Raw genomic sequence first — 26,919 nt, forward strand, 5'->3', positions numbered from 1 at the left:
AAAAAAGAGAAAGAAATTCAATGTGGTGTGCCGCAATAAAATAATATGACTGTAATAAAACTTTATAGGGTATACATTTCTGAAGTTTAAGAACTAAATGGCTGTAAAGCAAACACTACGCGAGAAAAAACGGAAGAAATTGTGAAAAACGTTTCAGGATTCTAATAACTGTAAGGCAAAATAATTTGCGTAAACACTGTGTCTCCGTTGGGGGAGCCTGTTTTTTTCTTCCCCTTTCTCGCATTTGTCGTTTATTGTGTACAGCGTTTGTTCTTTAGCCGTCCAGATTCCTTACAGAGTAAGGGGTCGGGATGGGTGAGATCTGGACTTCCACATGAGAGCCCTGAGTCCAATTCAATCGACGCCCACCCTTTGTTCCATTTCCGAACGCACTACAGCCCTTATAGCGGGCCATAAACTGCCGCAAAAAGGATTTCTGGCGAGACGTCTGGGATGACCAACGCTAATTTGTTTACAACCTTTGGGACCGGGCTCGACTCTTTTGTAGGTATACATCCGTTTGTGCCTTGGTGATACAAAGGCCGACTGCTAAAGAAAAATATTTCATTCTCTCAAAATCAAAACCACACATTACATTAAATTTCGCATAGATTCCCTAAAATGTTCACTATAGTTTATTATTTATAGTATTTATAACATTCAGTTTATTGTGTTTATTAGCTGCTTTCATGTAGTCTACATGAATAGCAAAAAGAATTTAAGAATTATAACTATGTCGTGGTGTGTGGTTTGGTGTTGTATAGTGTAATATAACTAGCTACCTACATTATCAATGATGCGAATAATAATGTAATAAAGCTTTCGAATAAATAGAAATCTAAATATTTCTTAAAAAACACACACACACACACACACACACACACACAAACACACACGTATAATTGATCTCTGTGGTCAGAAGCTTTTAAAGCCTGTCAGTATTGACAACTAACAAAAGGAAAGTCAACATAATGATGATGATTACTAATAGTATTTTAGTGATGCTGGTGATACAATAGTGCACAAGAACGCAGCCCAAATAAAAAGGGGACGTATTTATGCATGGAAATGTTATTTCGTGGCCTGAATACTTTTTTTTCCTAACGTGTGTATGTAATTAAAAATAATACGTGAAAGGCCGCTAGCATCATCTATTATTATTAGCCTGTTGTTGTTATTATTATTATTATTAGTAGTAGTAGTAGTAGTAGCAGCAGCAGCAGGTTTGGTAATGGTACTATTAATAGCGGTAGTAGTAGTTGTGCATTAATATAAGAAGAGTGGAACCCAAATAAAAATTGCACATCATGGACGGACGGAATGCTTTTTGAGCCTCATTCTAAATGTTAAGCTTAATACAGTTAAAAATATTAACAAAATTCTAGTAAGACAGAAAAAACTTTAATTTTTTTAACGGTTTAACATTAGTGTTAGTGTTCCAAACCTACTTAAATTACTTTTCTCGATATGATGAAAAACACACAAGACTCGATCCTATAAGTGTCGGTTTTTAGATGGATTTCTTGTTATAGAGAATGAAAATAAGTACTTAACATCATTGAATTTGCACTTACTGAGCTGTTAATTCGCTCATTCTGTTTTTATGTCCGTTGTTTATAGAACCATTAGCTTTTGAACTTCCGTTTCATTACAGCTGAATTTGCTCATGGAGTAGGCCTAACACACAATTGCCGCTTGATGGCAATGTTGTTCCATCAAAAAGTGTCTGGCTGGCCACCATCCACCCCCAAACCGGAAACGCTGGGGCCAAAACATTCGCAAACATGTGCGGTATTACACTTGACTAAAGTAAGATTCACACAATTTCCCTGTGTTACAGCGGAGCTTTGAAAAAGACGAAGAACATTAACTTCAGAGGATTCTTAATCTATGTGATAAAGATCCTGAAAAACATCTTTGAGTACTAATGAATGTATCTTTAAATGTTAGGATACGCAAACTTAGGATGTAATAATTAATAATGCATTTTTGTAATTCTGTTTTAACTTTTAATCCTAACAAAACAGATTATTAAACGTTTTCAGTTTGGCTTATTGGAAATGATTAGAGCAATGATACAGTTCTAAAGAGCAGTGATTGTTTTAAATGGTAATATAATGATTATATGATTAAATAAGATATAAAGTCACCACACAAAACTTGGGTTAGCACATGTTTTATTGGCAGCAAAAATAACAAAAACAAAACAAAAACACACATCACTTGACTACTGCTATTGCAGTGAAACTATAGAAAAAACAAACAAACAAACAAACAAACACACACACAAACAAAAACATACAATAGTATGACGTTCTCTGACACCATTAATTTTATTATTAGATTCACTAGCTATATACCCACATATTCATGTAATGGAAAGTCAAATTACAGAAAATATTTACAACAGAATGTCTGTCATTCTTAGATGCATTATAGCCTATTTTACTTTTACATCAGAATTTAGCATGCGATATTCTAGATTTTACTAAAGCCGAATCATAAGCTTTACTGGTCAAACGTAAGAAAAAATGTATACACTTGGTGAACTCCTTGTCCTTGTTAAGAGAATAAACGTTTAATAAGTGTAGAACAAGATGTGCGTGACTACCGTTTAAGATTAACTCGTAATATAGAATATATATATATATATATATAGATTATATGATTAAATAAGATATAAAGTCACCACACAAAACTTGGGTTAGCACATGTTTTATTGGCAGCAAAAATAACAAAAACAAAACAAAAACACACATCACTTGACTACTGCTATTGCAGTGAAACGATAGAAAAAACAAACAAACAAACAAACACACACACAAACAAAAACATACAATAGTATGACGTTCTCTGACACCATTAATTTTATTATTAGATTCACTAGCTATATACCCACATATTCATGTAATGGAAAGTCAAATTACAGAAAATATTTACAACAGAATGTCTGTCATTCTTAGATGCATTATAGCCTATTTTACTTTTACATCAGAATTTAGCATGCGATATTCTAGATTTTACTAAAGCCGAATCATAAGCTTTACTGGTCAAACGTAAGAAAAAATGTATACACTTGGTGAACTCCTTGTCCTTGTTAAGAGAATAAACGTTTAATAAGTGTAGAACAAGATGTGCGTGACTACCGTTTAAGATTAACTCGTAATATAGAATATATATATATATATATATATATATATATATATATATTAATATTGTATATACCCCACGTGTTGAAATGTAAATATCCCCCTCATACAGTCAACATAAAGCTTTAAAAGGATTCGTCACTTTGAGGTGATGATTTTAGGAAAGACATTGTTTCAAATCCCCGGCAATAATTTATTATAGATGCAAATGAAGTTGTAAAATGACAAGCACCGGCATTAGACCATGTGTCATATAGATTTAAAAAATATAACTTTTTGTGCGTTAGGTGAGCATTTTTATTCAGCGTATAAGCATACTTTAAAATAACAAATGACAAAATCTTTGATTTTTAGAAAATATGAAAAGTTAAATAATTCTATAATAATTTTATTATTAGAATTCCACATTTTTCTCCCAAATCAAAACGAATCCAGAAACATTTTAAACTGATACAAGCACGTAAAACATATTACTTGTTTGTTCATTAATTTTAATTTATTTATTCACTGATAGTTGCATTTTTACCATTAGAAAATTCCTTGCACGGTACTTTTCACCCCTCGGATTTTCTAGGTAATGTTAATCAGATTTACTCGTGCTAAACACAATGGCAGACTGTATGAAAAACAAAACGAAAATGGCAATTAAAGGACTTACTATTTCTGCATGGATAAAATCCGGAGTGAAGCATTTACAGCACTGGTCGTGGAACCTCATAAAAACCTAACAGCTTTTCATGATGCACTACGTCAACAACAAACAGTAGGGGCGTTTATTGCATGTTATAGTTTGTTAAACCATTTACAACCACATTTGCCATTACACCTGCAGGTCCATTTCACCATCCTCATATCTCTGTAACTACATTTATATAAATTCAATTATCAGAATATTAAATATGACCACCTCGCTAATTTTCGATGCGCACGCCTTGGTCGCTGCAGAGGATGATTTTGTAAGTTTAAGCGTGCTTATAAGGTTTATAGGATGTATTTAAACTGATGCCAATTAAATCATGTACCTTTTAAGATTGGCCGTCTCGACCCTGACATTTAAAAAAAAAAAAAAGGAGGCTCGACCTCGTTAGAGATTTGAAAATTAACGACTAAATATGCATCACTTTAGGTTGTCTGTGACGAACATGCAAAAAAATCAATCTTTCAAAGGGGTTTGGAGTGGAGAAGTTGAGTGGGGGGAGGGACAGAGGCTATGCACTTGATCTGATGCAAAGCGGCAGATTTCTCATTAACTTACCCGCTTGAACATATTAATGTGCATATTTTCCCCTCCTCTCTCTCCCTTGGCCCCCCTTCCCTCTCCTGCTCCGTCGCGCTCTCCCCCTCTCAGCTCTCTCTCACTCGCTTTCTCTTTTTCATTCTCTCACTCTCTTCATAGAATCGCGCAGAGCGGTGTCCGTGTAGGGATGCGAAAAGCCAATGGAACGAGGATCCGATAGAAGATGCAAATGATCGTGAAAAAACACAGCAAAATATGAAACTGCTCATTTGCAGCCGAGTAAATCATAGAAAACTGGTTGGGAACTGGCACCCTTCACCGGAATTGTGATGCTGGAACTCTACAGTGGGAACATGCCTATGGAAGCTTTAGACGAGTTATTTTAACAAAGGTATGCAAACGCAAACCGTTCAGTTATTGGAAATCAAGGCTTGGCTGCTGCATTGCTTGTTACCTCAGTAACTTTGAAACTGACAACTCTCTGAAGCTACTGCGCTTATATAAAGACATTCAAACGCAAACTCTTCAACAAAATCAACGCCTACAACATCAAAAGATGAGCTCATATTTCGTCAACTCTCTCTTCACTAAATACAAAAGTGGAGACACTCTGCGGCCAAACTATTACGAGTGCGGATTTGCTCAGGACCTAGGGACGAGACCCACCGTCGTGTACGGTCCAGGCACCGGGGCCACTTTCCAGCATGCCCCTCAGATTCAGGAGTTTTATCACCACGGCGCAGCCACGCTATCCGCAGCTCCTTACCAGCAGAGTCCCTGTGCAGTAACTTGTCACGGCGAGCCGGGTAACTTCTACGGTTATGATGCTCTCCAGAGGCAAACGCTTTTCGGTGCTCAAGACGCCGACTTGGTTCAGTATAGCGACTGCAAGCTTGTCACGGGGGGCATCGGCGACGAGACGGACAACGCAGAGCAGAGTCCGTCGCCCACACAGCTGTTCCCGTGGATGCGACCTCAAGGTGAGTCTCGGTAGACAGAAAAGCCGGCCAACTCGCGTTGTGTGTGTTTGTGTAAGTGACATAAACCTGGGTTAGCCACACGAAAAAATCTCAGTGCAATTTAGGTTTAGAATTGCATTTCCTGTGTGCACGAGAGGAGGGGGGACAATAGCCGTTTTTATTGTTTTATGGTGTTCAAAACTTGTGAATCACTTTACAGTTTAATGACCCTGCCATAGAAAGACAGGAGAGTGGGAGAGAGGAAGAAGAGGGCGAGAGAAAAGCCCATTCTCTTTTTGCTGTTTCCATGTGCGAGACTTTGCCCCACAGCTGATCTCTCACGTCTCACCCAGGTCAAAGTTTTACTGCAGCCTTTAACGACTTACAGGGAGCCTTGAGTTTATTTCAGTACACAATGGTCGTTTTACAATGATTATGTCAATTATGGCTGTGCCTAATCCTTTGAAAATGTGAAATAGTATAGCCTGCTTTTTGACGACTCAACTGTGGGGTTAGTGTTGCTCATTATTTTGTATTAGTGTTGTGGTACTTATATTTGTAATGGCGGAGCTTTTACATTAATTACTGTGGCTGTGGGGAGTCTCCATGGTACACTAAAAGCCTACCCATAAACTAATAATGTATCGCGATTATGTACTGTAGCTGTTAATTTCGCATGGAAGTTGCCTTTGTGCAATGTTGGTTCACAAATATGTTTGAACTTGATTGTAAAATTACGATTTGGCGCGTATTGTGAGCTCTGTCTAACATCTGTAAACTTCTTTATTGCCAGTAGCTGCCGGACGGAGGCGAGGCCGCCAGACCTACAGCCGCTATCAGACGCTCGAACTCGAGAAAGAGTTTCTGTTCAATCCCTACCTAACACGCAAGCGGAGGATTGAAGTATCACACGCTTTGGGACTGACAGAACGACAAGTCAAAATCTGGTTTCAAAACCGTCGCATGAAATGGAAAAAGGAAAACAACAAGGACAAGTTTCCAAGCAGCAAGTCTGAACAAGAGCAGATCGAAAAAGAGAAACGAGAGAAAGAACAGGAATCCGGGACACAGTCAGCCGGCGAAGACTGCGACAAGGCAAAACAAATGTAGAGCGGATGCGAGTGTGTGTGTGTGTGAGAGTGTGTGTGTGTGTGTGTTTGTGTGTGTACGTGTCAGTCAATCAAAACGGCAAAGAATAAATAGGGAAAATAAAACGGACAATGATGAAGAGAATAACGGTGTTTGCATGGGAGGTTTGTCTCACAGAGACATTTTAATCATGTCGAGTGGTTACACCTTTCACTCGAGGAAGGAACATAAAAAATGACTGGGACTAGACGAATGACTATAAACTTAATGTGGTGACCACAGAACTTCAGGAAGACGAAGGACAAGAGGCATTTCTACTTTTTAATTGTTGTTCAGAGAGTATGATAGTGTTAAAGCTAGTCTCCTTTCTTTGTGAAATAATTATCGTGAAACTTAAGTTTCAATTGTTAGGATATTGTCATTAACAATTACCTTGGCAGCTGTATAGTTTTTAAGTTAAATGGTGCACTTTTAACTGTTCTCACTTATATGTTATGATGATGACGTAGAAATTAATGACTTCCAACAACATGAAACTGCCTATTTATGCCGTAGAATCTCTTTTTACACGTCTTTGGTTCTTCTTAAATCGATGGTATTTTTGTTGTCTTTCTTTCATGGGGTAAGCATGCGCACAGTGGATTATAAAAATGAATAAACATAATAAAAAAAGAATTTTGAAAATTATGTCATGTGACCCATTGTTTACTATGAGTCAAATTGTTGTCGTTCACCTTTACTGAAGTAGTTTATGAGATGACTATATGTTTTGTTGTCATACTTAACTGTATTCTAGTGTCTAAAACTGGAGAAATCCGGCAGATTAAAGTTTACAATAAAGTTTACAAGCGACAGTCCCTGGCACCATGCATCTTCTACATCATTTCTCGCTAACGTGCGGTTCCAATGTCCGCTTAAAAAAAAAAAAAAAAAAAAACTTTTTAGGTTACCAAACAAGATGTTATGTTAAAACATAGGCCTTAATTTCAAAGAATCTATATAAGCACAAACATGGAATAGAATGGAAGAGAACAAATTTATGGAACAATAAAACATAATGTTTACAAATTTGTAAATCTCATAGAAAAGTCATGTAGTGTGGTATGATTTTTGATTTATAGTTAGATACGTGAACTAAAAGAGAGTGAAACCACAACTGAAAACCCTCATGACTACTTTGTCAGACCAATATTGTAACACAACACGACATAATTACCCACTAAACAGAAACAGACTATGTATTATCGTGAATCTGCATCGAAAATCTCTTAAAACGAAATTCCATCTTGCTGGTCTTTGTTAAATGTGGGTATTTGAGTTATGGGAGCACATCGTGTCAGGTGAATTACTTTCGTAAAAGTATGTGGGCTTCTCAAACATTCAGAGAGTATAAGTTCCATGACAAGATTCAGAGCTCTCGCGTGAACGTATTTGCTAACTATGTACAGGGAAACTGTTTGGGGTGCACTGAACCATTCCGTCGCCATGGAAATGGCTAGTTAGTGGTGACTGTTCAGGACATAGGGATGCTTTGAAGCAGGCACTGCTCTTGACACGGGCACACTGTACAAACATTGCAGAAATGCAGTGATGAGATTGGGGTATGCGCAGGACCGGTGACAAGAGGAAATAGTGTTGAAAATCAATACAGAAATAAATAGGTTTCTTGTTATTTGTGTGGTGGCCTCCCAAACAGGAGGCACGTTCCTAAATCTGGACAACCTGAACTCATTTATAAGTTTGTACAGCCCACACTTATTTATTTCTTGGCACGGATTTAGGTGATTACAGAAAACTTCTCAATAGCCTATCGATTTGTGTGTTCTCCATGTGCATTTGTGTTGACGGTACCGTTGGCTGTAAGTGAATAATTTAACAAATTTATGTGGATGGTCAGCTGCAAAGCCCTTCTCCACATTAGACGGGGCTCTGGGAAGACGTACACCCATTGGAGGATATTTCATCACGTGCTGCCCATCACGTGGCCCCAGAGGAAAAAGGGGTGATTTTTGGTGTAAATCTAGACTGTAATTCTATAATATATCATTGGACCTCGTAAAACCGACACTAAAACTTCTTGGCATATAAATCACTTCTCAAATTATGAGTTCATTGTATTATGCGAACGCGTTGTTTTCCAAATACCAAGTGGCCAGTTCAGCCTTCTCTACAGGCGTGTTTCCCGAGCAAACTTCTTGCGCCTTTTCGTGCAGCTCGCAGCGGGCCAGCGGCTACGGCTCGGCTTCTAGCGTTGCACCGGTCTCCTCTACACCTTCTGTCTCCCTGTCGAGCATGTACACTAACGGTGCTAGTCTTTCCAGCCAGACTCAAGGCATGTACCCTACTGCGTATGAACTGGGAGCTGTTTCGTTGAACATGCACAGCTCTCTGTTTGACCATCCGAATCTACCCATGGTGAGCGCTGGCGATCTCTGTAAAGCGCAAAGCAGTGGTAAAGAAGAGCAGAGGGGCTACCATCAAAACAACGAAAACAACCTCCGAATCTATCCGTGGATGAGGAGCACAGGTCTGTGAAAACTGAATGTTTCTTAAGGACCGAGGTGTGCGTCTATGTATGTCCGAGGGGGAGGGAGACAGGTTAAGGGGAGCGACCAAGTCATTTCAAAAAGTGTTCTTTTCCTCAGATCTTTTTAAAGACTAATTACTCGCCATAATTCAAGACACCCTAGTAGTATTTCGTGTTTTGAGGAAAAGGGAGGGGGCGGTATATGAGAGGCTTGATGAATTATGTTTAGCTTTAACAAATATCCAAGATATTTGTTGTTGTCATGGTTGCATATGTTGCTGCTTGTGTACACATGAATCCATCTATAAGTTAGTATGTTGGCAGTCATGGCTAAAAATCCTCATATTATCGATATAGAGGGCGGGGCTTTGTATTTCTAGGGTCTGTTAGAGCTGGGTGGACCTTTGTTTTAAATTACTGTCAGAAATTTAACAGTGTTTATATATGAATATGTTGTACATGTATGTGCCTGCGTGCGTGCACGCGCGCATGTGTTGGACATTTCACAAAACATACGACTCAAGATCTACGGCTAGTTCCGCTACTAATTATTCGCTCAACAATGGTTTTTAACAAATCGTCAACTTTTCGTAGTAATTGCACTCTTCTCACATAGCCACCCCACATCCAGGCTGACGTATTTGAAAAGGAGGTCGACAAGTTCTCTTTTAATGATTTTCTGCGGCCTTTCAAGACACTCCCCACGAGCACCGACGTTCCTATCAGTCAACTGTCAACCTGGGGCGCTTCTTCTCTTGTTAGCTCCCAGTGTAAAAATACAACAACATAAATACTTTTGAAACAGATACCTCATTAGCAAAGTTGTTGACATTTACTGACAGATAGTCCTTGCGCGCCTTTGGTGTACATTTTCGTTCTGTGTCTTAGTTTTGTGTGAAATGCCAATGTCATTTAAAAGTAATGCATGAGTCATAGTTAGCCTATCTTATTGTCGTTGTGCAGAGAGATACAACATTTTAAATCATTTTAGTTTTAATAATATCCGCAGCCAATCGACCGAATTTCGATTGTAAACATTAAGCCTCTTTCAAATAGGGAAACGGTATTTTAAGCATTTAAATTTTGTATTGTTTTTAAAAAGATCATATTAGTCCACTGATGTCCTGTCATGTCTGCTGTAAAGGCCACTTATTTGGTCTTATGATACGCCAAAACTGGTGTAGACAGATGCATAGAAGGAAGTCGGGCCTTACAACAAATATTCACAAGTATATAAACACATATAGGCTAATCACAAGAAGTAGGCTAATCCTTTTGCTCCTATAATTTTTTTTTAACATATCAGACACATAAGCTGGGCCACTCCAACCACTAGGTTTTGTGTCTTTGTTACTATAGGGCCAGCTGCCTTTTCAGTTGATTTCGTGCTTTGGTTTGATATTTCACATAGATGGGCTCTGTCCCTCGCTTTATTTCTCTTTCACTATTCACAGACAGACACATTCACACAGCAGATGAAAATTCTTTTTCCATGTCTATCATTCGGGAGCCTGTGTAGAGACCCTGCACAGTAACCGAGTACAATGCTCTTCCTTGTTTTAACTCGTATAAAAGCGTTTCGTTCTGCAAGGACATACAATTTATGCACGTATTTTATACATCTTTAAGAACGAAACAGCTTTATCGTTTTTATTGATTTCAATACTAAACTTGTATTTCATTCTCTCGATTTCTCTAATTTCTTCTGCTTTTCACTCAAATTCTTTATGCTTTTGGACAGTTTGTGCTAGACTAGTATCAACAAGAAGTGACACGGCGTTGCCGACAAGACGGAAGTAAGATACAAACGACTGAAGAGTGCAATAAAAAGTTCAAAAAGCACACGAACTCAAAGCAGTCCCCATTTGTCGACAGTCTGCTGGAAACGGAAACGCAGGGACACCAGAAAGTCACTGACCATGCATGGACAAGGTTGTGGAAGTCTAGTTAGATTTCTTCTCTTTAAACGTGCAGCTAAAAGATGGATACTTTACATAGATGGCTTCTTTATCTAGATGGATAGACGAACACTTCAGCGCTTATGTGTAAGGGAACTAGATCATGTTGTTGACTTTGGTCATGTTTAGAAGGAAGTCTGAACGCCAGGGCTCCATTAGAGTCACGGGAGTGTGCAAACCAGTGAATTTACATTCAGAAGGGGTATTTGTGTACTTTCATTTTGCTTTTGAATTACATTCCACTTTTATATTTAAGATATATTTTACCTTTCAAAGTTTTGATTAGTTACTGTTTTAACCTTAATATAGAGTTAAAACTTAACGCTTAAATAGTGGTTAAACGCATGCTTAAATCACATATGTGTAGCCTATGTGTGTTTCGTTTTGCTTTATGTTTTCACTACAGTTTGTGACCTAAATGTAAGGAATACAATTATTTAAAAAAAAAATTTTTTTTTGAAGTCTTTAAAACGTTTGGATTTGATTGCCGCTTTTTAAAAAAAATTCAGGATTTAATAACTGCTTATTATGTGATGGTTTTTCGCCTAGGCACTCTGCAAAAAGCTAACAGGTCGTATCTAAGTATTTACAGTCACAAATCTCAATATCTGAAAATGTGTTTGTATAATCACTGGCCGCTTTGCTTATGGTGCGATAATAATACACCTACAAGAAGCAGCATGCGTGTTGTTGACTCTTTTTCCCCAGTGTGCAATATTACTGAAAATACTAAAATAGACTATGTCGAATTTCTCGTTTTACATTAACTCGTTGAAGTGGCAAGTTTTTTTTTAGCTTAAATCTGAATTATTTTTCGATCACTATATCATATTTAAATTATTTTAATTGAATTATAAGTCTTTTGTTTTCATTCACACTAATTCACCCAGGCGGAATAATTTTGTTAAATTTTATTTTAACTACCGAAAAAGATTCGAACACTTCATATTATTCTTTACTAATGTTGTTGGTACACATATATTCGTATTTGTTATGCTTTCTGATCCTTTCCCATTTCCACAGGTGCGGACCGGAAAAGAGGCCGTCAGACATATTCCCGCTATCAAACATTAGAGTTGGAGAAAGAGTTTCACTTCAACCGTTACCTTTCACGACGGCGGCGTATTGAGATTGCACACGCCCTGTGCTTGACCGAACGCCAGATAAAAATCTGGTTTCAAAACAGAAGGATGAAATGGAAGAAAGAGAACAAATCAATGGGCCGCTGCTCTCCTGCTGCTGACCAAATCGGGGGCGACGAGGAAGAGGAAGATGAAGAGTAGCCACGCAAGTGGAAGACATAAAAATAGATTATACTATAGACTATACTATCGATTCAACCTGCTTTATTTCAGGATACACTGAGTTGGAAAAAAAGACATGCTACTTACAATACTGTATAAAGTGTCACTGTCGTCTACCTATGTAACTTGTGTTAGAGGTGTTAATGTGTTAGACTATACTATAGTAAATATAGGCCTAGTAGTAATACAAGTAATTTTAAAACGCATTTTAATATAAGTTTAATACTCCAATATAAGCAGCCTAAATTATAGGCTATACATATAGGATTAATATAGTGTTAATAATACTGGAATATATAGGCTATTTCATATATTTGTGACTCATATTTGTGACCACGTTCGGACTAGTCACTGTGGGGTCAAACACGGAAGGGAGCAAGCTATTTGTAATGATTTCATATTTTGATACATCCCTATTCTGTATCTATGTGTACATTTTTGTCTGCTTAAGCATTTTTCCCCTGTTATATTTTGTGAAAGTGTTCAAATAAACAGCTGACTACAAGATGTTTAAATTTTTGCCTCTCGGGGATTTTTCTTTTCTGTGTTCTTTGCTTGCTTTTCGTTTCTAATCGAATTAAAATCACAGTAATGTTGAGCCAAAGATCCCTGAATGTGATAATACGACGAGCATGTATTTTTATATTTTTATAAAGGCATGGGCTTTTTAAAATATTGCCCTAAAAGGCCACTCGAAAGTCCGCCTCTGCTTAGTGTTTTATATAATAATAATAATATAAAAAATGGAAAAGTAATAAAGCAACCTTGCCTGGATGTCTACTTTTACGGTTATTCTTTATTAATTTCTATGCATTGAATTTAATTAATTTCATCAGGTTAATACATCCTCGAAAAAAGTTGTTTTATTTATATTAACATTTACATGTGTATATTACTAAAATGTTAGTAACATGCAAAAAAAAAAAAAGTTTTTATTAATACTTTTACATTACTTGGGAAAATTATTTAGTTTTTGTTTTGTTGTGGACAAAAGAATACAAATTACAATAATAATAAAAATAATAATAATGATAAAACATTTTAAATATTTGAATTCTTTAAATATCTATAAATTAACAAAAAAAATGAACAGTTATTTAATGTAGTAGATTTAGCAGTGATCAGTGGAATGAAAGTTATTTCACAAAGCATCAAAGCATTATTAGTTTTATTCTATAATATTATAGTGACATTGTCGTTTTTCGTCAACATTAATAGAACAGTTTTCGCTTATTGTGACTTTGTTTTCCCCCCCTTAGGTCAAGCCGAGTGCTTGTAGGGAAGTGACAGATTCTGTATCGTGTGAGACCAAAAGAAGGCGTTTATATTATGGGGTTGTAAACTAATGTGTTTAGTGCATCAATAAAAAAGCCGGAAACGCCATAAAAGGGACAAAAATCTGCAGAATGGGAAAACGGTCAGTCTTTTCTTGTTTCAGATCTTGTAGCAGTTAAGCTTTTGGTGACAATACCTTTTCCTATTTAGACAAAACTGTAATATTATAAGTGACCCGTATTTTAATTAATGTGTTTATTTTGTTTAAAGCAAATCTCCAAAGTCTTCAGTGCTGTTCGCTTTATTGTGCTGTTCAATAACGTGCATTTTGTCGCACTGCGAATTTTTCGTGCATCTAGCCTATAGTTTTGTGCAGTGTATATCTTGCTTGAACTGTCAGGGTTGAGCATTGCAGTACTGCCATAACGTGACAACTATTTTCGTCCTACATCTTTCGTTCTGAAATGTTTTTTTTTTTTTTTAATTATAACGAAATTTTCACTCGTCTGTCTTTCTGTTTGAATCGACTTTTTACAGTATTAATCAATATTAAAAATATTAATTAAAATGATTTTAATCGGCTAATTCTTTTTTTCATATTACTGTACAATATTATGGGTCTGATTTTAACGTAGCTAATCTTCAGCTCGAACATTTTAAAAATAAAGAGCAATCATGGTCTCTTGAGGTAGAAATTATCCCCCCAAAAATGTGACTTAGTCACTAACCTGTTATAGCACCTTAAACCTATAACAACTGTATCCCTAAATTGCCTTAAATTATGAAATTTTTTTTTTAAACGGCACTGATGTTATTTTGTGGCTTCAAAAACGCAAATATCACATGTTTAAGCCTATTATCTTACACGTTTGACTAATACGCTTTTTAGTTAGTATACCAGTGCATGGAAACAAGCACGAAAATACGAACTTTTCCTTAGGATTGTATAGGGAAAAAGATGGCGACGGCAGAGCTACTGCTGTTAAAACAGCCATGAAGAAATGCAATAAATTCCTTGTTGTTTTATGAAAATTTACAACTTTGTGATAGAACTTTATGAGTGCCTGGGTCCTGGGATTGGCCGAGAATGGTCATGTGGACGAGTAACCGTGAACATGAACTTTTTATGATTTCCCAAGTGGTTATATTGCAGCATTCTTTTGGCCGCAGCACTTAATGTAGCTTCACTGTGCTCCTTAAAGGTTCTTGCTCTATTTTTATAGTATATTTTAACCAACACTGAAAATTCACACAGTCGGAGAGCATTGTTCAGGCTGATGTTCTCAGAATGAACAGGGAGAGAACAGCCTCCTCTCCGCTCTGCTATGCTAATGTGGCCGCCTGTGATTGGGATAACCACTGCGATGGAGTCTTATTGAAATCGGGACACGCAGTAGGGTCTCATCTAATTTTTCATACTGGGGTCTGAGTCCCGTTGACTAATACGGGTGTAACGGATGGAAGCTGTGATACCGCTGTCATTTTCACTGCTTCGCACTAATGGCGGGACCAAGAAGAGCAACAGGACTTACCGAGCGCGAGCTATGGCGAGAGGTTTGCGCCTCTCTGTCCTGGTGCTGGGTGATGAATTATCAACAAAGGTAAGTCTGTCAGTGTCTCGCAACCGCATCGTTTCTCTGAGGTAAGAGCTCGACCAAGCCTAATCATGCGCACTGGATGGACGTATACTCTACTTCTAAGCTGTACACTCGCGACTTATTAGTAAACACCTTGTCTAAATCCAATTATTCATTTAAATCTTGGGTGGAGCAGACATAAGCGTTTTGGTGCCTTTCATTGTGTTTTCTTCTGGTCAGCTTTGTGGTGTTTAGACCTAATGCATCGTGTGCATTTACAGAGATTCAGATGTGCTGATTTCGGGTTTTCCCACTGCATTACTGTATTTATGATATGAAGCGCAGTCATGGCTGCGGCGAGAGGGCGAGGTTTGAAGAAGCTGCTGTCTTGCCAGTTGGATTTAGCCTTATATCCCTCGGTCATTTATGAAGTGAAATGCTCGAGATATTATTCCGTGCCACATTTAAAGTTACATGCGATAAAATGTATTGCATACCGCCCTATATCACAAACTAATAAAAAAACAAAAAACAAAACAACTAATAATAAATAAACAGAAAATATAACAATACTTGAAGGCCTCACTTCAATGTTAGGGTTATGTTCAAAATACGCCAAATACCCAAAGGTCTCCTTGTGTTTAGCATAGGAGGTCTTTCACTTCCAGATCAGATGAACAAATCTTCCAGGTTATTCTACCGGCTGCTGTGAGAGGAAGGTAATGATTCCTTGCGGCTCTGCCTGACATAGGCTATTTTCCCTCTCTGATCCCTTCTAATCTGTTCCATCCTGTCCAGCAAATATGTAACGTTCTTGTCTGTCTATGCATGACTCACATATTTTTTTTCTTTTTATTATTTTTTTCTTTTTAGGTAACTTGTATATAATTACTAAAATGCTTGGAATATATCTCACATATTTCAGAACTATCATCTCTCTGTCTCTTACACAGGGACTGGCAGTCTCACAGAATATCCATCCAATAGACTATGAACAAAGAAATATTCAGTATTTTTTTGTTTATCAAAAACTTCTGTGTGCATTAACTTGCTCGATATTTTCCTAATTTCATCTTCCTAGGTGCAAGAATCTGGTCAGCTTCTTGTTGTTGAGAGCTGCCGACACAAATCCCAACACATAAGCCATTTACCCGCTATCTGGCGCCATCTAGTGGTCATTCTTGCATTTTGCCAACACAGACTACTTAGACTAGAGGGTGTGTTTATTACACTGGGTACGTGTGTGTGAGCGTGTAAGAAAGAAAGGATTTATTACAGTGCGCATTTGTTTGCTGTATTGTGTGTGTGTGTGTGTGTGTGTGCGCGCACGCCAGCGCGTGACGTGACGTTTTATGGCAGTGTGAGAATGTGTTTTAGTGTTCTTCTAAAGCACGTTTTATTGCTGTGTGAGTGTTTGTGCGACTGTGTACGCGCAGTATCTTTTCTTCCTCTTTTATCAAGTCACACCAGCATTCAACACTCACCAACAGATGTGTGCTTTAGCTTTTAAATATTAATAAAACCTCTTAAATGTTGTATGCAGTAAAGCACACACATTGCAGCCGCAGATAACAGGAAAGACGGGGAGGGGTTCTCGGCCCGGTGGCAGTGAAACGTAAAAGAATGTAGGGGCTGTAAATTCTCCTAGCTGTTCTTGCTGTTCTTTGAAGTGTCTGCATTTGGGGAAGATTTGTGGCACACACACACACACACAAACCTGAGGCCTGAAGGGCTTATATTCCTTCTACTCTGCTCTCTTGCTTCTTGTAATACATCCAGAATATCAGGATTTGACTACTCCTAGGTTATTCCATTGTAAAGGGAATGAAGTGCGCCGAGGCCTGAGTGCGAAACGACCTGTGTGCGCCCTATCCAAAACCTACATCCTTAGTCAGTTTTTAAAGTCATGCTGACCTTTTTATTTCTTTGGCGTTTCTCTTTTAAGGAAGTACATACTCAAAGCAATAAGTGTTTATTTGGACTGGTAGTGGGCATAGTAACCGGAAAGAGAGAGAGAGAGGGAAAAGTGAGAGGGAGGAGGGACTACTTGGAGATTGTATGACTCCTGTTTAATGTCGTAAAGAGCGAATGTGTGATATGGTTTGTCTCTTGGTCTTTGTGTATATTTGACGGTTCTGCCGTTTTGCACCTTAAGTACTATCATTTGTAAGCAACTCCAGTCACAAGACACAAGTTTCCATAATGTAAAAAGTACAGACAGTCTGACTCTCTTTTTATTTGCATAGCTCCCGCATTTATGACTTCAATTAGTTATGCTATTTCAAAATATGGATAATTACAGGGCGGATTTTAAATGATTGTTAACATAAATATAAACGACATGTTTAAAGTAGCTTAAAGTAAAATTAAAAAGTTTTATTCTTTGATCAACCATAACATATTTGAAAATCATTATTTTTGTTGGAAACAGAGAGCAGTAGGCTTTATAACCATCCACATACGCAGAAATCACTTGTTGTGAGTGACTGACAAAGCTTCTGAAAATCCGCTAGGTTTATGATGTTAGTGAAATCTGATATGGACATAAAAATGCATAAATATTGATTTTTTAAGGTCAAATATGTTTGATTTACTAATTTATAAAGACACGGGCATCTCCATTTATTTTTATGTTGTCTAACATGCAGTTCTCGGATTTTTTTTTCCATTTAGACGCGCTTTTAAGTCTTAAAGTAATGTACGTATTGTACTTTACTTTTGCTTTAGCGTGTGGGAGAAAAGCTTTCATAAATTAACAATGGGGTACACTTTAAGACAAGAGTTTGCGGATCCCCCCTCCTCTGACTTTGCTTGCGCATTTGTAAATGAAACTTGATTAACCAGAAATAGTATCCTAAAATACAAACAATGCATAAATAAAATAGATATTACTGTCTGACCTTGTATTTAGGGGAGAAGATAAACAGTGAAACCGTGAGCATAAATATCGTGCTATAAACACAAAGCGCGAAAATAATGTAGCCTACTCAAATGAAATGAAAGCGTGTAAAGGCAGCATAGGCTATATGATGTAAAAGCGGCAACCACAGTTTTACCATAAATTTAAAGGAAGCCTAAAAGTATCTTCAATTATTTATGTTAAAACACACATTGCTCACGAAGGAGACACGGCATTTAGTGTAAAGCCTGTATGACATTTTAACTGTTCAGTTTCAAGAATTAGTAATTATAACAAATGTCTGACACCAGCATTCAAAACAGCAAACTCGTGAGCTCTTTATATATTTTTTAATATGAACGTGCGCTTTTTACAGTTTTAAATCCATGTAGCCTATTCATTTAAAAAAATAACAATTTCAAGTAAAAAAGACCAGTCAATGAAAATAAAAACAATAGATACATGTTTTTCCACATATGCATTATATAAACAGACTAGAAAAGTTAGACACGCGTGTATTAATTTTCATTAATACATATGACATACTCACATATGCTCCACACTCGGGGGAATTTACAGAACGTTATAGCATACTTGACAACAACAAATTCATATCAAAACACGTAACTCCATATCCAAACGGGTGTAAAATTGTTTACTTTTACTCCTTATCACTAAATAAGTGACTTCCGCAGATGTTTTCAGAAAAGTTGACTCTATTAGTCCATTGCAATCCCGTTGTCTCGCTGGATTCTGTGGTTCTTCGACGAGGAAGAAAATACCTGTAAAAATAGAAGAAGAATAATGAAGTTAAGAATGAAGCATGAGCTTTTTGGAGAAAGACGTATCACGCTTGTATTTTCAGTTACGTTTAAATACTGTGATATCACAAACTAAGAAGTCTTGGTTAAGAATTTACAGAACGTGTAATGATAGTTATTGCTCATTAATAATTAACAAACGTTGACCGGGCCCTTCTCCCCCTTGCTCATTTCTACAAGTGGAAACACAATAGATCCTTTCCGTTCGCAGAAAACTATGCAGTGCGAAAGGAAATGCAGCATCCTAGTCAAAGGAAACCGAAATTAAAGTAAAATGCACGCAACCCCCCGTGCGCCACCTTTAAAAATATCCACTTGTTGTGCCGCAAATGGTTTATTGGTCGTATAGCGACAGGATACCCGGCCACCATAACTGTACGTTTGGTTAATGAAAAACACACACGCTCGACCAGTGCAGCGCAACATTGACAAAAAGCTAAAACACTGTTGAATTATTTGCTGTAATTCTCAAACCATTAATTTAAGCAAAGGAGGAAACATCTTGTGCGAAATGCAGTCAAAAAAAGTTCGAATCTGTTTTATAGCCTACTCATAAAAAATAAATTTAGATTTACACGCACAATATACTAGATACACGCACAAACACACACACACACACACACACACACACACACATATCAAAAACTATCATTATGTGTCAAAATTAATATTTAATAATTTTGATTATCACTAAATATTACAAAAATAATAATAAACAGTTTTGTGTATACAACAACATATCTGTTACCTATTGGATTTTGTTAAGTAGTTTTGCTCAGGCTCAGTTACTTTGCACTGTTTATATATAGGCTTTGGTTTTCTTTAACACGTCGTTTGCCATTTATAAATCACTATGAAATTACAGTGATGAAAAAAAGCGATGAAGCCGCGATCATCAATATGTCATTTTTATCTATTGTGACCTACTTGTGCGATAAGACCTTGTAAACTACCTATCTGAAATATAAATAAGGAAGGATGAAAAATTATCAAATGTTGTACGGAATAATGTGTGTTTGGGAAATCTGCTACTCCAGAGCTTGTATGTTGACACTCTACTCTCCAATGGTTTGATAGGACCAAAGCCGACTGTATGTGGGGGCACAACGTGTCCATGTATTCAATTTAGTGTTTTAAAATTCCTATGTGACTCATATTGTGCAATCTCATTGGAGGGTATACGGAAAGGGTGAAGGGATTAAAAAAAGCTAGCTCTCTGCTCCGGGGTCCCCCGGCGCGTGCAATCACAGCCCCCCTCAAGGATACTATTCTGCAGGCACGTCCGCTCGCTATTGGTCAGTGGCTGGTCAGATGGTACGGTTTCCCTCTGTCCCGCACTGGCACATAGCCACCCAGAACACCCCCCCACCCCCCCAACTAAAACCCAATCTCCGATAAACTACTAATAGCTAAACCACTTGGACTATAAAACACAACAAATCATAAACCAAGCAAAAGAGCCGTACCCTCCCAATGAGTTCCTATTTTGTAAACTCAACTTTCCCAGTGACTCTGCCCGGAGGACAGGAGTCGTTCTTGGGACAGATACCGTTATATTCCTCCGGATACACAGACCCTTTACGACACTATACCGGTGCTGCTTATGGAGGTTCCAGTGTCCAAGAGAAGGCGTACCCATCCTCTTTTTACCAGCAAGCGAACGGTGCCTACGGCAGGGCAACCGCCGCCGGTCCCTGCGATTATGCGACAGCAAGCTTCTACAGGGAAAAGGACCCAGCCTGCGCCCTCGCCAGCATAGAGGAACACTCGTTCGTTCTCAGTCAGGATCATCGCAAGCAAGACTGCACGGGGTCGACGGGGAAAAGCATCTACCCTGAGGCCGACGAACAGAAGCCGTCAGCGCCGGTTTATCCTTGGATGCAACGGATGAACTCTTGTAACGGTGAGTTCATGTTGTCTTTTTCACCCTTCATTTTTCTCATCGCTAATAAAGACGGAGCTAGAGCGTGCTATAAGTGACTTACAGCTTCACTGTACAATGCCGGAAGCCCATACAGTGCAAATACGCTCGTCTCCACCATAATGTCATACTGAAAGCAAAGCCACTCCTGTAAAGTTCTGTGAAATCTCTCATATGTACTGTACTTGCTTCTGAGGGAGGACTTTTAGAAATATGTTCGCCGCAAGGCTCATATCATTTTAATCACTGGAGAAGCTTGTCTAATTATAAACAGAATGTTGCATTACCGTATGTCCTATTACAAAATGACCATTGTTGTTTTGACACATCTGTTGCTGTTTGTGCCTTCTTGTGATACGAACAATGGCGAGTACATGGCAATATAAAACACGTAATATATCCTATGATTAGACTACGCAATAGTTCACGAAACTCTAAGGGACAATAGAAGCTGAATACTCTGTGCATTTTTTATAACTTGATTTTATTCGCTGCCCATTACTAACCCTTGTCCGTTAACAGTAGTTTCATGTTTAAAAATAAAAAAGATCAGCAGTATGGACATCTTTGTACGCGTATATGTTTCAGTCATGTTCAAACACAACTTTGACAAGTGCTCAAACTATTACTGGACGCATTGCGTCTATGTTCAGATATAAAGTTAGATATGAAGCATATAAATAGACCGGTATCTTTTGTTTATATCTGTAACGAAAATAAGGAGAATAACATTTCCTCTGCATTTTCCCTCTCAATATGTCTGCACATGCGTTTAAATTAGGACCATATAACTGAAAATTGCCATAATAATCATATTTAAATATGGTAAAAATACAAAATAGCAAAAATATGTGATATTGTGGACTGTATTGTAGGTGCATAAATTTCACACTGTCTTGAGTGTTTCTTGTCATTGTGTCACCTCCGAGTTGTTTTCTCAGGACACATTTATCATTGTAATAATATCACAAATCACGCTTTCGGTGTTAATGTTTGACTTTTTTCTTTTATCTCATGGACAGGGACCTTCGGTAACGCGGGCCGAAGGGGTCGTCAGACGTACACTCGCTACCAGACGTTAGAATTGGAGAAAGAGTTCCACTTTAACAGGTATCTGACCCGAAGACGCCGCATCGAGATTGCGCACGCACTGTGCCTGACAGAACGTCAGATAAAGATTTGGTTCCAAAACCGGCGAATGAAATGGAAAAAAGAGAACAAAGTGATCAGCGGTTCACAAACCAGTGGCGAAGAGGAGGAGGAGAAGAGGACAGAATGAAATTTTAAACGATAAAATCCCCCCCCCAAAAGAAAACTATTGCATAGAGGTCACCAGACACAACTCTGTAATAATACAAATGAAGACTTTCCATCATGTTAGAAACTGTAGCATTCCTGTTAACTCATAATTGTAATTTCCTTTGTGATTTCTTTCCTTTTGTACATGACGTTTAAAACATGTGGTTTAGTGCGCTCTTACTCTGACTTTAGATTTGCTCGTATGACTGAAATGCCCATGTTGAACGAAGCTATTTGAAATTTGTGTCATATTCGTGTTTATATTTAAGCTGTGTAAAAATAAAAAAATAAATTCCCATTGTACGGAAAACGTTTTACTATCTTTCATGTTTTTGTACGTTAAACTTTAGTGAGACTGGGTGAAAAGCAGTTAGAGATTCTAGAAAACCATTCTAGCTACATAGTAGGAACACAACAGTCTGTATATCTATCTATCTATATAAATGTTATATATATATATATATATATATATATAGAGAGAGAGAGAGAGAGAGAGAGAGAGAGAGAGAGAACGTACATTTGTTTGTTATTCAATAAAACAAACAAATCAATCCGCTTGTCATACTGTACATATGATGACGGCCGAACATATGAAAAGAAGAATCATTTTGCGGTAAAACACCTGTATGCTATGCTTTCCCTATATTATTATTATTATTATTATTATTTTGTCAAGAAAACTAGTTTAAACATATTCACCGTAGGTGATATAATGAGAATTAAGCCTTTACCGCAACTTTAGTCTGTATGGCATCGCAATATACATGCACCCTTCTGCGTAACTAGTATGAAAATTCAGTACCTGCTGGATAATATGTACATTTATGAAACATTTATGAATGTGCATATGATATTTTAGTACAAATAATGGTCACACGTTTTCCTGATTTCATTAGACAGGTACAAAGCCCCAAAAAGTTTGAGTTAGGGATTTGGTTTCGCTTTCTGTACTACTAAGAGGCCGAACGTTGCCCACTTGGTTCCAAAATACTTCCTACAAAGGGAGAGGTGAAAAGGTTCAGCAGGTTTTAATAGATAACCAAAAGAGAAAGCTGACCTGTCGGCGCTGGTCACTCACCCTGGGAGACTATACAGCCTGGAGGGCTAAGCGACAATAAACCAAATTTTTCAGGTGGAGGTTCCTAATTGCCTCTTCAAAAAAACAAACAAAAAAACAAAACAAAAAACAAACCCAAAATCAGACACACAATTTAATAGAAAAAAAAAACAACAATAATGCAGATGTTTTCTACAGACAAGCAACGTCACATTAAATTATATTTATATATGAAAAAACATGTATACATGCATCTATGCATGTGTTCACAGAGGACAATGGATGGACTTCATGCTTCTTCGCAGGCTAGAATAATGTATGTTACTTATTGTTAAATTCTGCACTTTTTTTGAGCAACAAAAGTTTTGCTAAAATGTCAGTGTAAATGTTGATCTGAGGTATTTCAATGGTCCTTTGCAGGCTTTAACGTAATCAAAAGTGCATGGAAGTTCAGTAAAGATTTACATCATGCACATACATGAAGCAGCAATTGGCGTTTTGTCAACAAACCATATATCATCTTGGAACATAAATCACGATCTCGCATTCCTTATATTCACTCCATAGAATTTGCTTTGTGAGAAGCTCATCTTTGGAACACGTCTAGTAAAAGTTACATCGCTTCTTGAGTTTGAAAAAATACATCTTCGGTAAGACTATATCTCATGTAGTCAATGTCCTCATCAGTGCTACATTTTTTAAAATCATTATTGTAACTTGACATAAGGTACAATTTTAAATTACTGGAGTAGCCGTAGGGTTTCACACAATTACAACCGTTATAATTTCAAGAACTAAATCTTAATATATTCTTAACATGTTTAAAATAGAATAGTTTTATTTATTTTTTGTTATATCCGGAATAATGTTACAGTTAACTGTATATTGATATTTGCCTATCAAGTACTCCCCATAGATTCTGGGCAATGTTCGTGCGCGTTAAGGGTCAATAAATACACTAAACATTATTAATATCACAACAAACTACAAAGAAAATCTTTTTGATTCCCATTTAAAAGAGAAATAGGTAGCGTTAAGCGCTGAAAATATCTTTCCAGTGTGCGATAAATTTAATTCCCAGTAGGTGACGCTGTCCGCTTACATGCAGCAAATCCCCGAAGAGGGAGGAACACGTTGACTCGAGTCTAACGACTCCCCGTCTCGTCATCATTTGTAACCATAGAGCATGAATTACCTCTTGAAGTCATCAGTGAGAATTTACGACTGGTCAACAAAAGCACGTGATTCTCAAACGCACCCCCACCCCCATATTTGGCCGCATACATAGCAAAAACGAAGTACAGTGCATTGCTATAATTCATTAATACATCATAAATCGTGAAGCACAGCGTTATAACGACCAAGATCTACAAATCAAGCCCTCTAAAACAACCTAAATGAGCTCTTACTTTGTAAACTCGTTCTCAGGGCGCTACCCAAATGGCCCTGACTATCAGTTACTAAATTATGGAACTAGCAGCAGCGCTATGAACGCCTCGTACAGGGACTCCGGCACCATGCATTCAGGCTCTTACGGCTACAACTACAATGGAATGGACCTAAGCGTCAATCGTTCAACCAGCACTGGCCACTTTGGGGCGGTTGGGGACAACTCCCGGGTCTTCCAGTCGCCAGCCCCGGAGACGCGATTCCGGCAGCAGTCAAGCTGCTCGCTCGCGTCTCCGGAGCCACTGCCTTGTTCCAACAGCGAAAGCCTTGGACCCAAATGCTCTTCGCCCCCTTCCGACCAAAGCACCACCACTGCGGGTAATAATCTAACCAACAACACACATTTCACAGAAATCGACGAGGCCAGCGCTTCTTCTGAGACCGAGGAGGCGTCGCACAGAGCGAACAACTCTGCACCCCGGACACAACAGAAGCAAGAGACCACGGCAACCTCCACTACCTCGGCGACGTCCGATGGCCAAGCTCCCCAAATATTCCCTTGGATGAGGAAACTACATATTAGCCATGGTACACACGTGTTATGTTTACGTCTCTTTGTTTGCTAGCGAATGCGTATTGTGTTCAGTTCTGATTTTAATTCAAGTGTGGCGCCAGTAACAGCCTTTATTTTAGATTTCTGTGAAAGTGCCATAAATCTATCAAGTGTGGAGCCTCGCAAACTGTAGAAGAGAGAATGGGAGCGGGGTGGAAGAGAGGGCAGGAAGGTTTACAAGTTCTTGTTTCTGTGAAAAGTTCAGCTTTATGGTGTGTGGGAATGTGATTAGTTTAGTGTTGGTGAACCGGTTATAAAACAGAGAGAAAGAACACGGGATAAAAGGCGAGAAAAGTGGGATGGATAGGCTAAACAAGCGGCAGAAAAAATTGAATATGTATAATAATTACGAATGTTTGGTGCTGTATGACATCTATAAAATACTGAGGTTTTAAGAAGTAAAACGAAACAAAAAACAAACGACATGAGCCTAGAGTGAGGCGCTGTGCAGTGTACCATTTGGCGATTTCCCTGTACGCATTCAGTTGTAAATCGCGTCACTCATGTGTATCTATAGCAAAAAAGTTGTTGGAAACTGTTGTTGAAATGGTGTGCAGGTCAATTCTCGCTAATCTTTATTCCCCTTTGCGTTTTGTCCACATTATTCAGATATGACTGGACCAGACGGCAAAAGGGCCCGAACTGCATATACCCGCTATCAGACGCTAGAGCTGGAAAAAGAGTTCCATTTCAATAGATACCTCACCCGAAGGAGGAGGATAGAGATAGCCCACGCTCTATGCCTCTCAGAGCGTCAAATTAAGATATGGTTCCAAAACCGGCGGATGAAATGGAAAAAGGACAATAAACTGAAGAGCATGAGTCTGGCTACCGCAGGTAGCGCTTTCCAGCCATAGTTGTATCACAAGTCCTACTACGTGGTTTGCAAAAGAAAATCACGAGGAAAACGAGACGGAAAATAGGTCTCAAAACATTACTTACAGAGTACTGTACATCGCGGCACCTTTCGGCATGTTATGGATGTTTTAGGAATTTTAAAATTCTACTGTGGTACTGCTATAATGAAACGAAAATTAGTGTTCATATGTTGTTCTTTTAATACTATGGTGACCATAAATTTGGCAAGCAAATAAACTGAAGGGCAAAGAAGCTATCAATATACCGCCTGTTGTACTTGTTATGAATATTGTTTATGTGTCAAGTGCTATGTTAATGCTTTCTTGAGAGTTAGCATGTGAGCTCTTAAATGTTATAACTTATTTACCTATACACGTGTACACCTTTTGAGTTTACGACTTAGAAACGCATCTGCCCTTGTATGAAGTAAAGCTCTAGTTTAGTGACTGCAGTAAATTTAGCAGACGCCTCTGTATATTTCATGGTCCTCTGTTTAATCATTGTCTAAATAATCACATTCAATTTGTCATGTCAAACTCTTCTATTATTTTTGAGAAAAAATGAAAATTTGTAAATAGTCCTCACTAGATTCTTGTACCCGTCCATACGTGTGTATAGTTGTATTCCAAATATGTAATTGTATATTACTGGATCATGTTTATGTTACAAAAAGGATGTACATATTGAACATTTTTATTGTGATCAGTTGGCTATTTGTAGTAGGCAGAATGAACGGCAAACGTGTGGAAAACGAAAAAAAAAGCAATGTCATGTCGAACTGCCTGTTAGCATTTTGCCAAAAAGCTTTTTGTATTTGTTTGTAGTTTAACTTGGAGTAAAAAAAATAAAGTTCCTCATATTCAAACCTAATACATTTCTTGACAATTCTTAATTTTACACAGAATCGAGACAACTAATTATTGTCAATGATTGACAGTTTTCGATTGCACACTCATAATATTCTCTGAAACTCAAAATGCAGTACGG

The 26,919-nt window shown here is 37.9% G+C and overlaps 4 protein-coding genes across 5 annotated transcripts; all 4 read left to right on the forward strand.

Moving 5' to 3' along the window:
* Positions 1-4,556: 4,556 nt before the first annotated feature.
* On the forward strand, positions 4,557-7,291 carry LOC107717220 (homeobox protein Hox-B8a). 2 transcript variants are annotated; one of them, XM_016523902.1, is made up of 2 exons: positions 4,557-5,366; positions 6,139-7,291. In XM_016523902.1, exons 1-2 carry the CDS (start codon positions 4,943-4,945, stop codon positions 6,453-6,455), a joined length of 741 nt encoding a protein of 246 aa, XP_016379388.1. In that variant the 5' UTR covers positions 4,557-4,942; the 3' UTR covers positions 6,456-7,291. The 2 variants fall into 2 exon arrangements, with proteins under 2 accessions (XP_016379388.1, XP_016379389.1); XM_016523903.1 differs by having other exon boundaries at positions 6,142-7,291.
* Positions 7,292-8,449: 1,158 nt separating this feature from the next.
* On the forward strand, positions 8,450-12,289 carry LOC107717221 (homeobox protein Hox-B7a-like). Its single transcript, XM_016523904.1, has 2 exons — positions 8,450-8,961; positions 11,943-12,289. The coding sequence occupies exons 1-2, from the start codon at positions 8,538-8,540 to the stop codon at positions 12,200-12,202; spliced, it is 684 nt and encodes a 227-aa protein (XP_016379390.1). The 5' UTR covers positions 8,450-8,537; the 3' UTR covers positions 12,203-12,289.
* A 7,914-nt stretch (positions 12,290-20,203) lies between these two features.
* LOC107717199 (homeobox protein Hox-B6a) lies at positions 20,204-22,283 on the forward strand. Its single transcript, XM_016523879.1, has 2 exons — positions 20,204-20,698; positions 21,739-22,283. The coding sequence occupies exons 1-2, from the start codon at positions 20,269-20,271 to the stop codon at positions 21,993-21,995; spliced, it is 687 nt and encodes a 228-aa protein (XP_016379365.1). The 5' UTR covers positions 20,204-20,268; the 3' UTR covers positions 21,996-22,283.
* Positions 22,284-24,372: 2,089 nt separating this feature from the next.
* LOC107717200 (homeobox protein Hox-B5a) lies at positions 24,373-26,694 on the forward strand. Its single transcript, XM_016523880.1, has 2 exons — positions 24,373-25,049; positions 25,684-26,694. The coding sequence occupies exons 1-2, from the start codon at positions 24,470-24,472 to the stop codon at positions 25,929-25,931; spliced, it is 828 nt and encodes a 275-aa protein (XP_016379366.1). The 5' UTR covers positions 24,373-24,469; the 3' UTR covers positions 25,932-26,694.
* The last annotated feature ends 225 nt before the right edge of the window (positions 26,695-26,919 follow it).

This window comes from Sinocyclocheilus rhinocerous, unplaced genomic scaffold, assembly GCF_001515625.1.
Source record: "Sinocyclocheilus rhinocerous isolate Xijiao unplaced genomic scaffold, SAMN03320098_v1.1 scaffold3377, whole genome shotgun sequence".
In the NCBI taxonomy this organism is placed as follows: domain Eukaryota; kingdom Metazoa; phylum Chordata; class Actinopteri; order Cypriniformes; family Cyprinidae; genus Sinocyclocheilus; species Sinocyclocheilus rhinocerous.

Coding starts and splice junctions, on each gene's coding strand:
- LOC107717220 (XM_016523902.1), top strand. CDS start 4,943: ATGAGCTCATATTTCGTCAACTCTCTCTTCACTAAATACAAAAGTGGA. Junction 5,367..6,138: donor CCCGTGGATGCGACCTCAAG/GTGAGTCTCGGT, acceptor CTTTATTGCCAG/TAGCTGCCGGACGGAGGCGA.
- LOC107717221 (XM_016523904.1), top strand. CDS start 8,538: ATGAGTTCATTGTATTATGCGAACGCGTTGTTTTCCAAATACCAAGTG. Junction 8,962..11,942: donor TCCGTGGATGAGGAGCACAG/GTCTGTGAAAAC, acceptor CCATTTCCACAG/GTGCGGACCGGAAAAGAGGC.
- LOC107717199 (XM_016523879.1), top strand. CDS start 20,269: ATGAGTTCCTATTTTGTAAACTCAACTTTCCCAGTGACTCTGCCCGGA. Junction 20,699..21,738: donor ACGGATGAACTCTTGTAACG/GTGAGTTCATGT, acceptor TCTCATGGACAG/GGACCTTCGGTAACGCGGGC.
- LOC107717200 (XM_016523880.1), top strand. CDS start 24,470: ATGAGCTCTTACTTTGTAAACTCGTTCTCAGGGCGCTACCCAAATGGC. Junction 25,050..25,683: donor GAAACTACATATTAGCCATG/GTACACACGTGT, acceptor CACATTATTCAG/ATATGACTGGACCAGACGGC.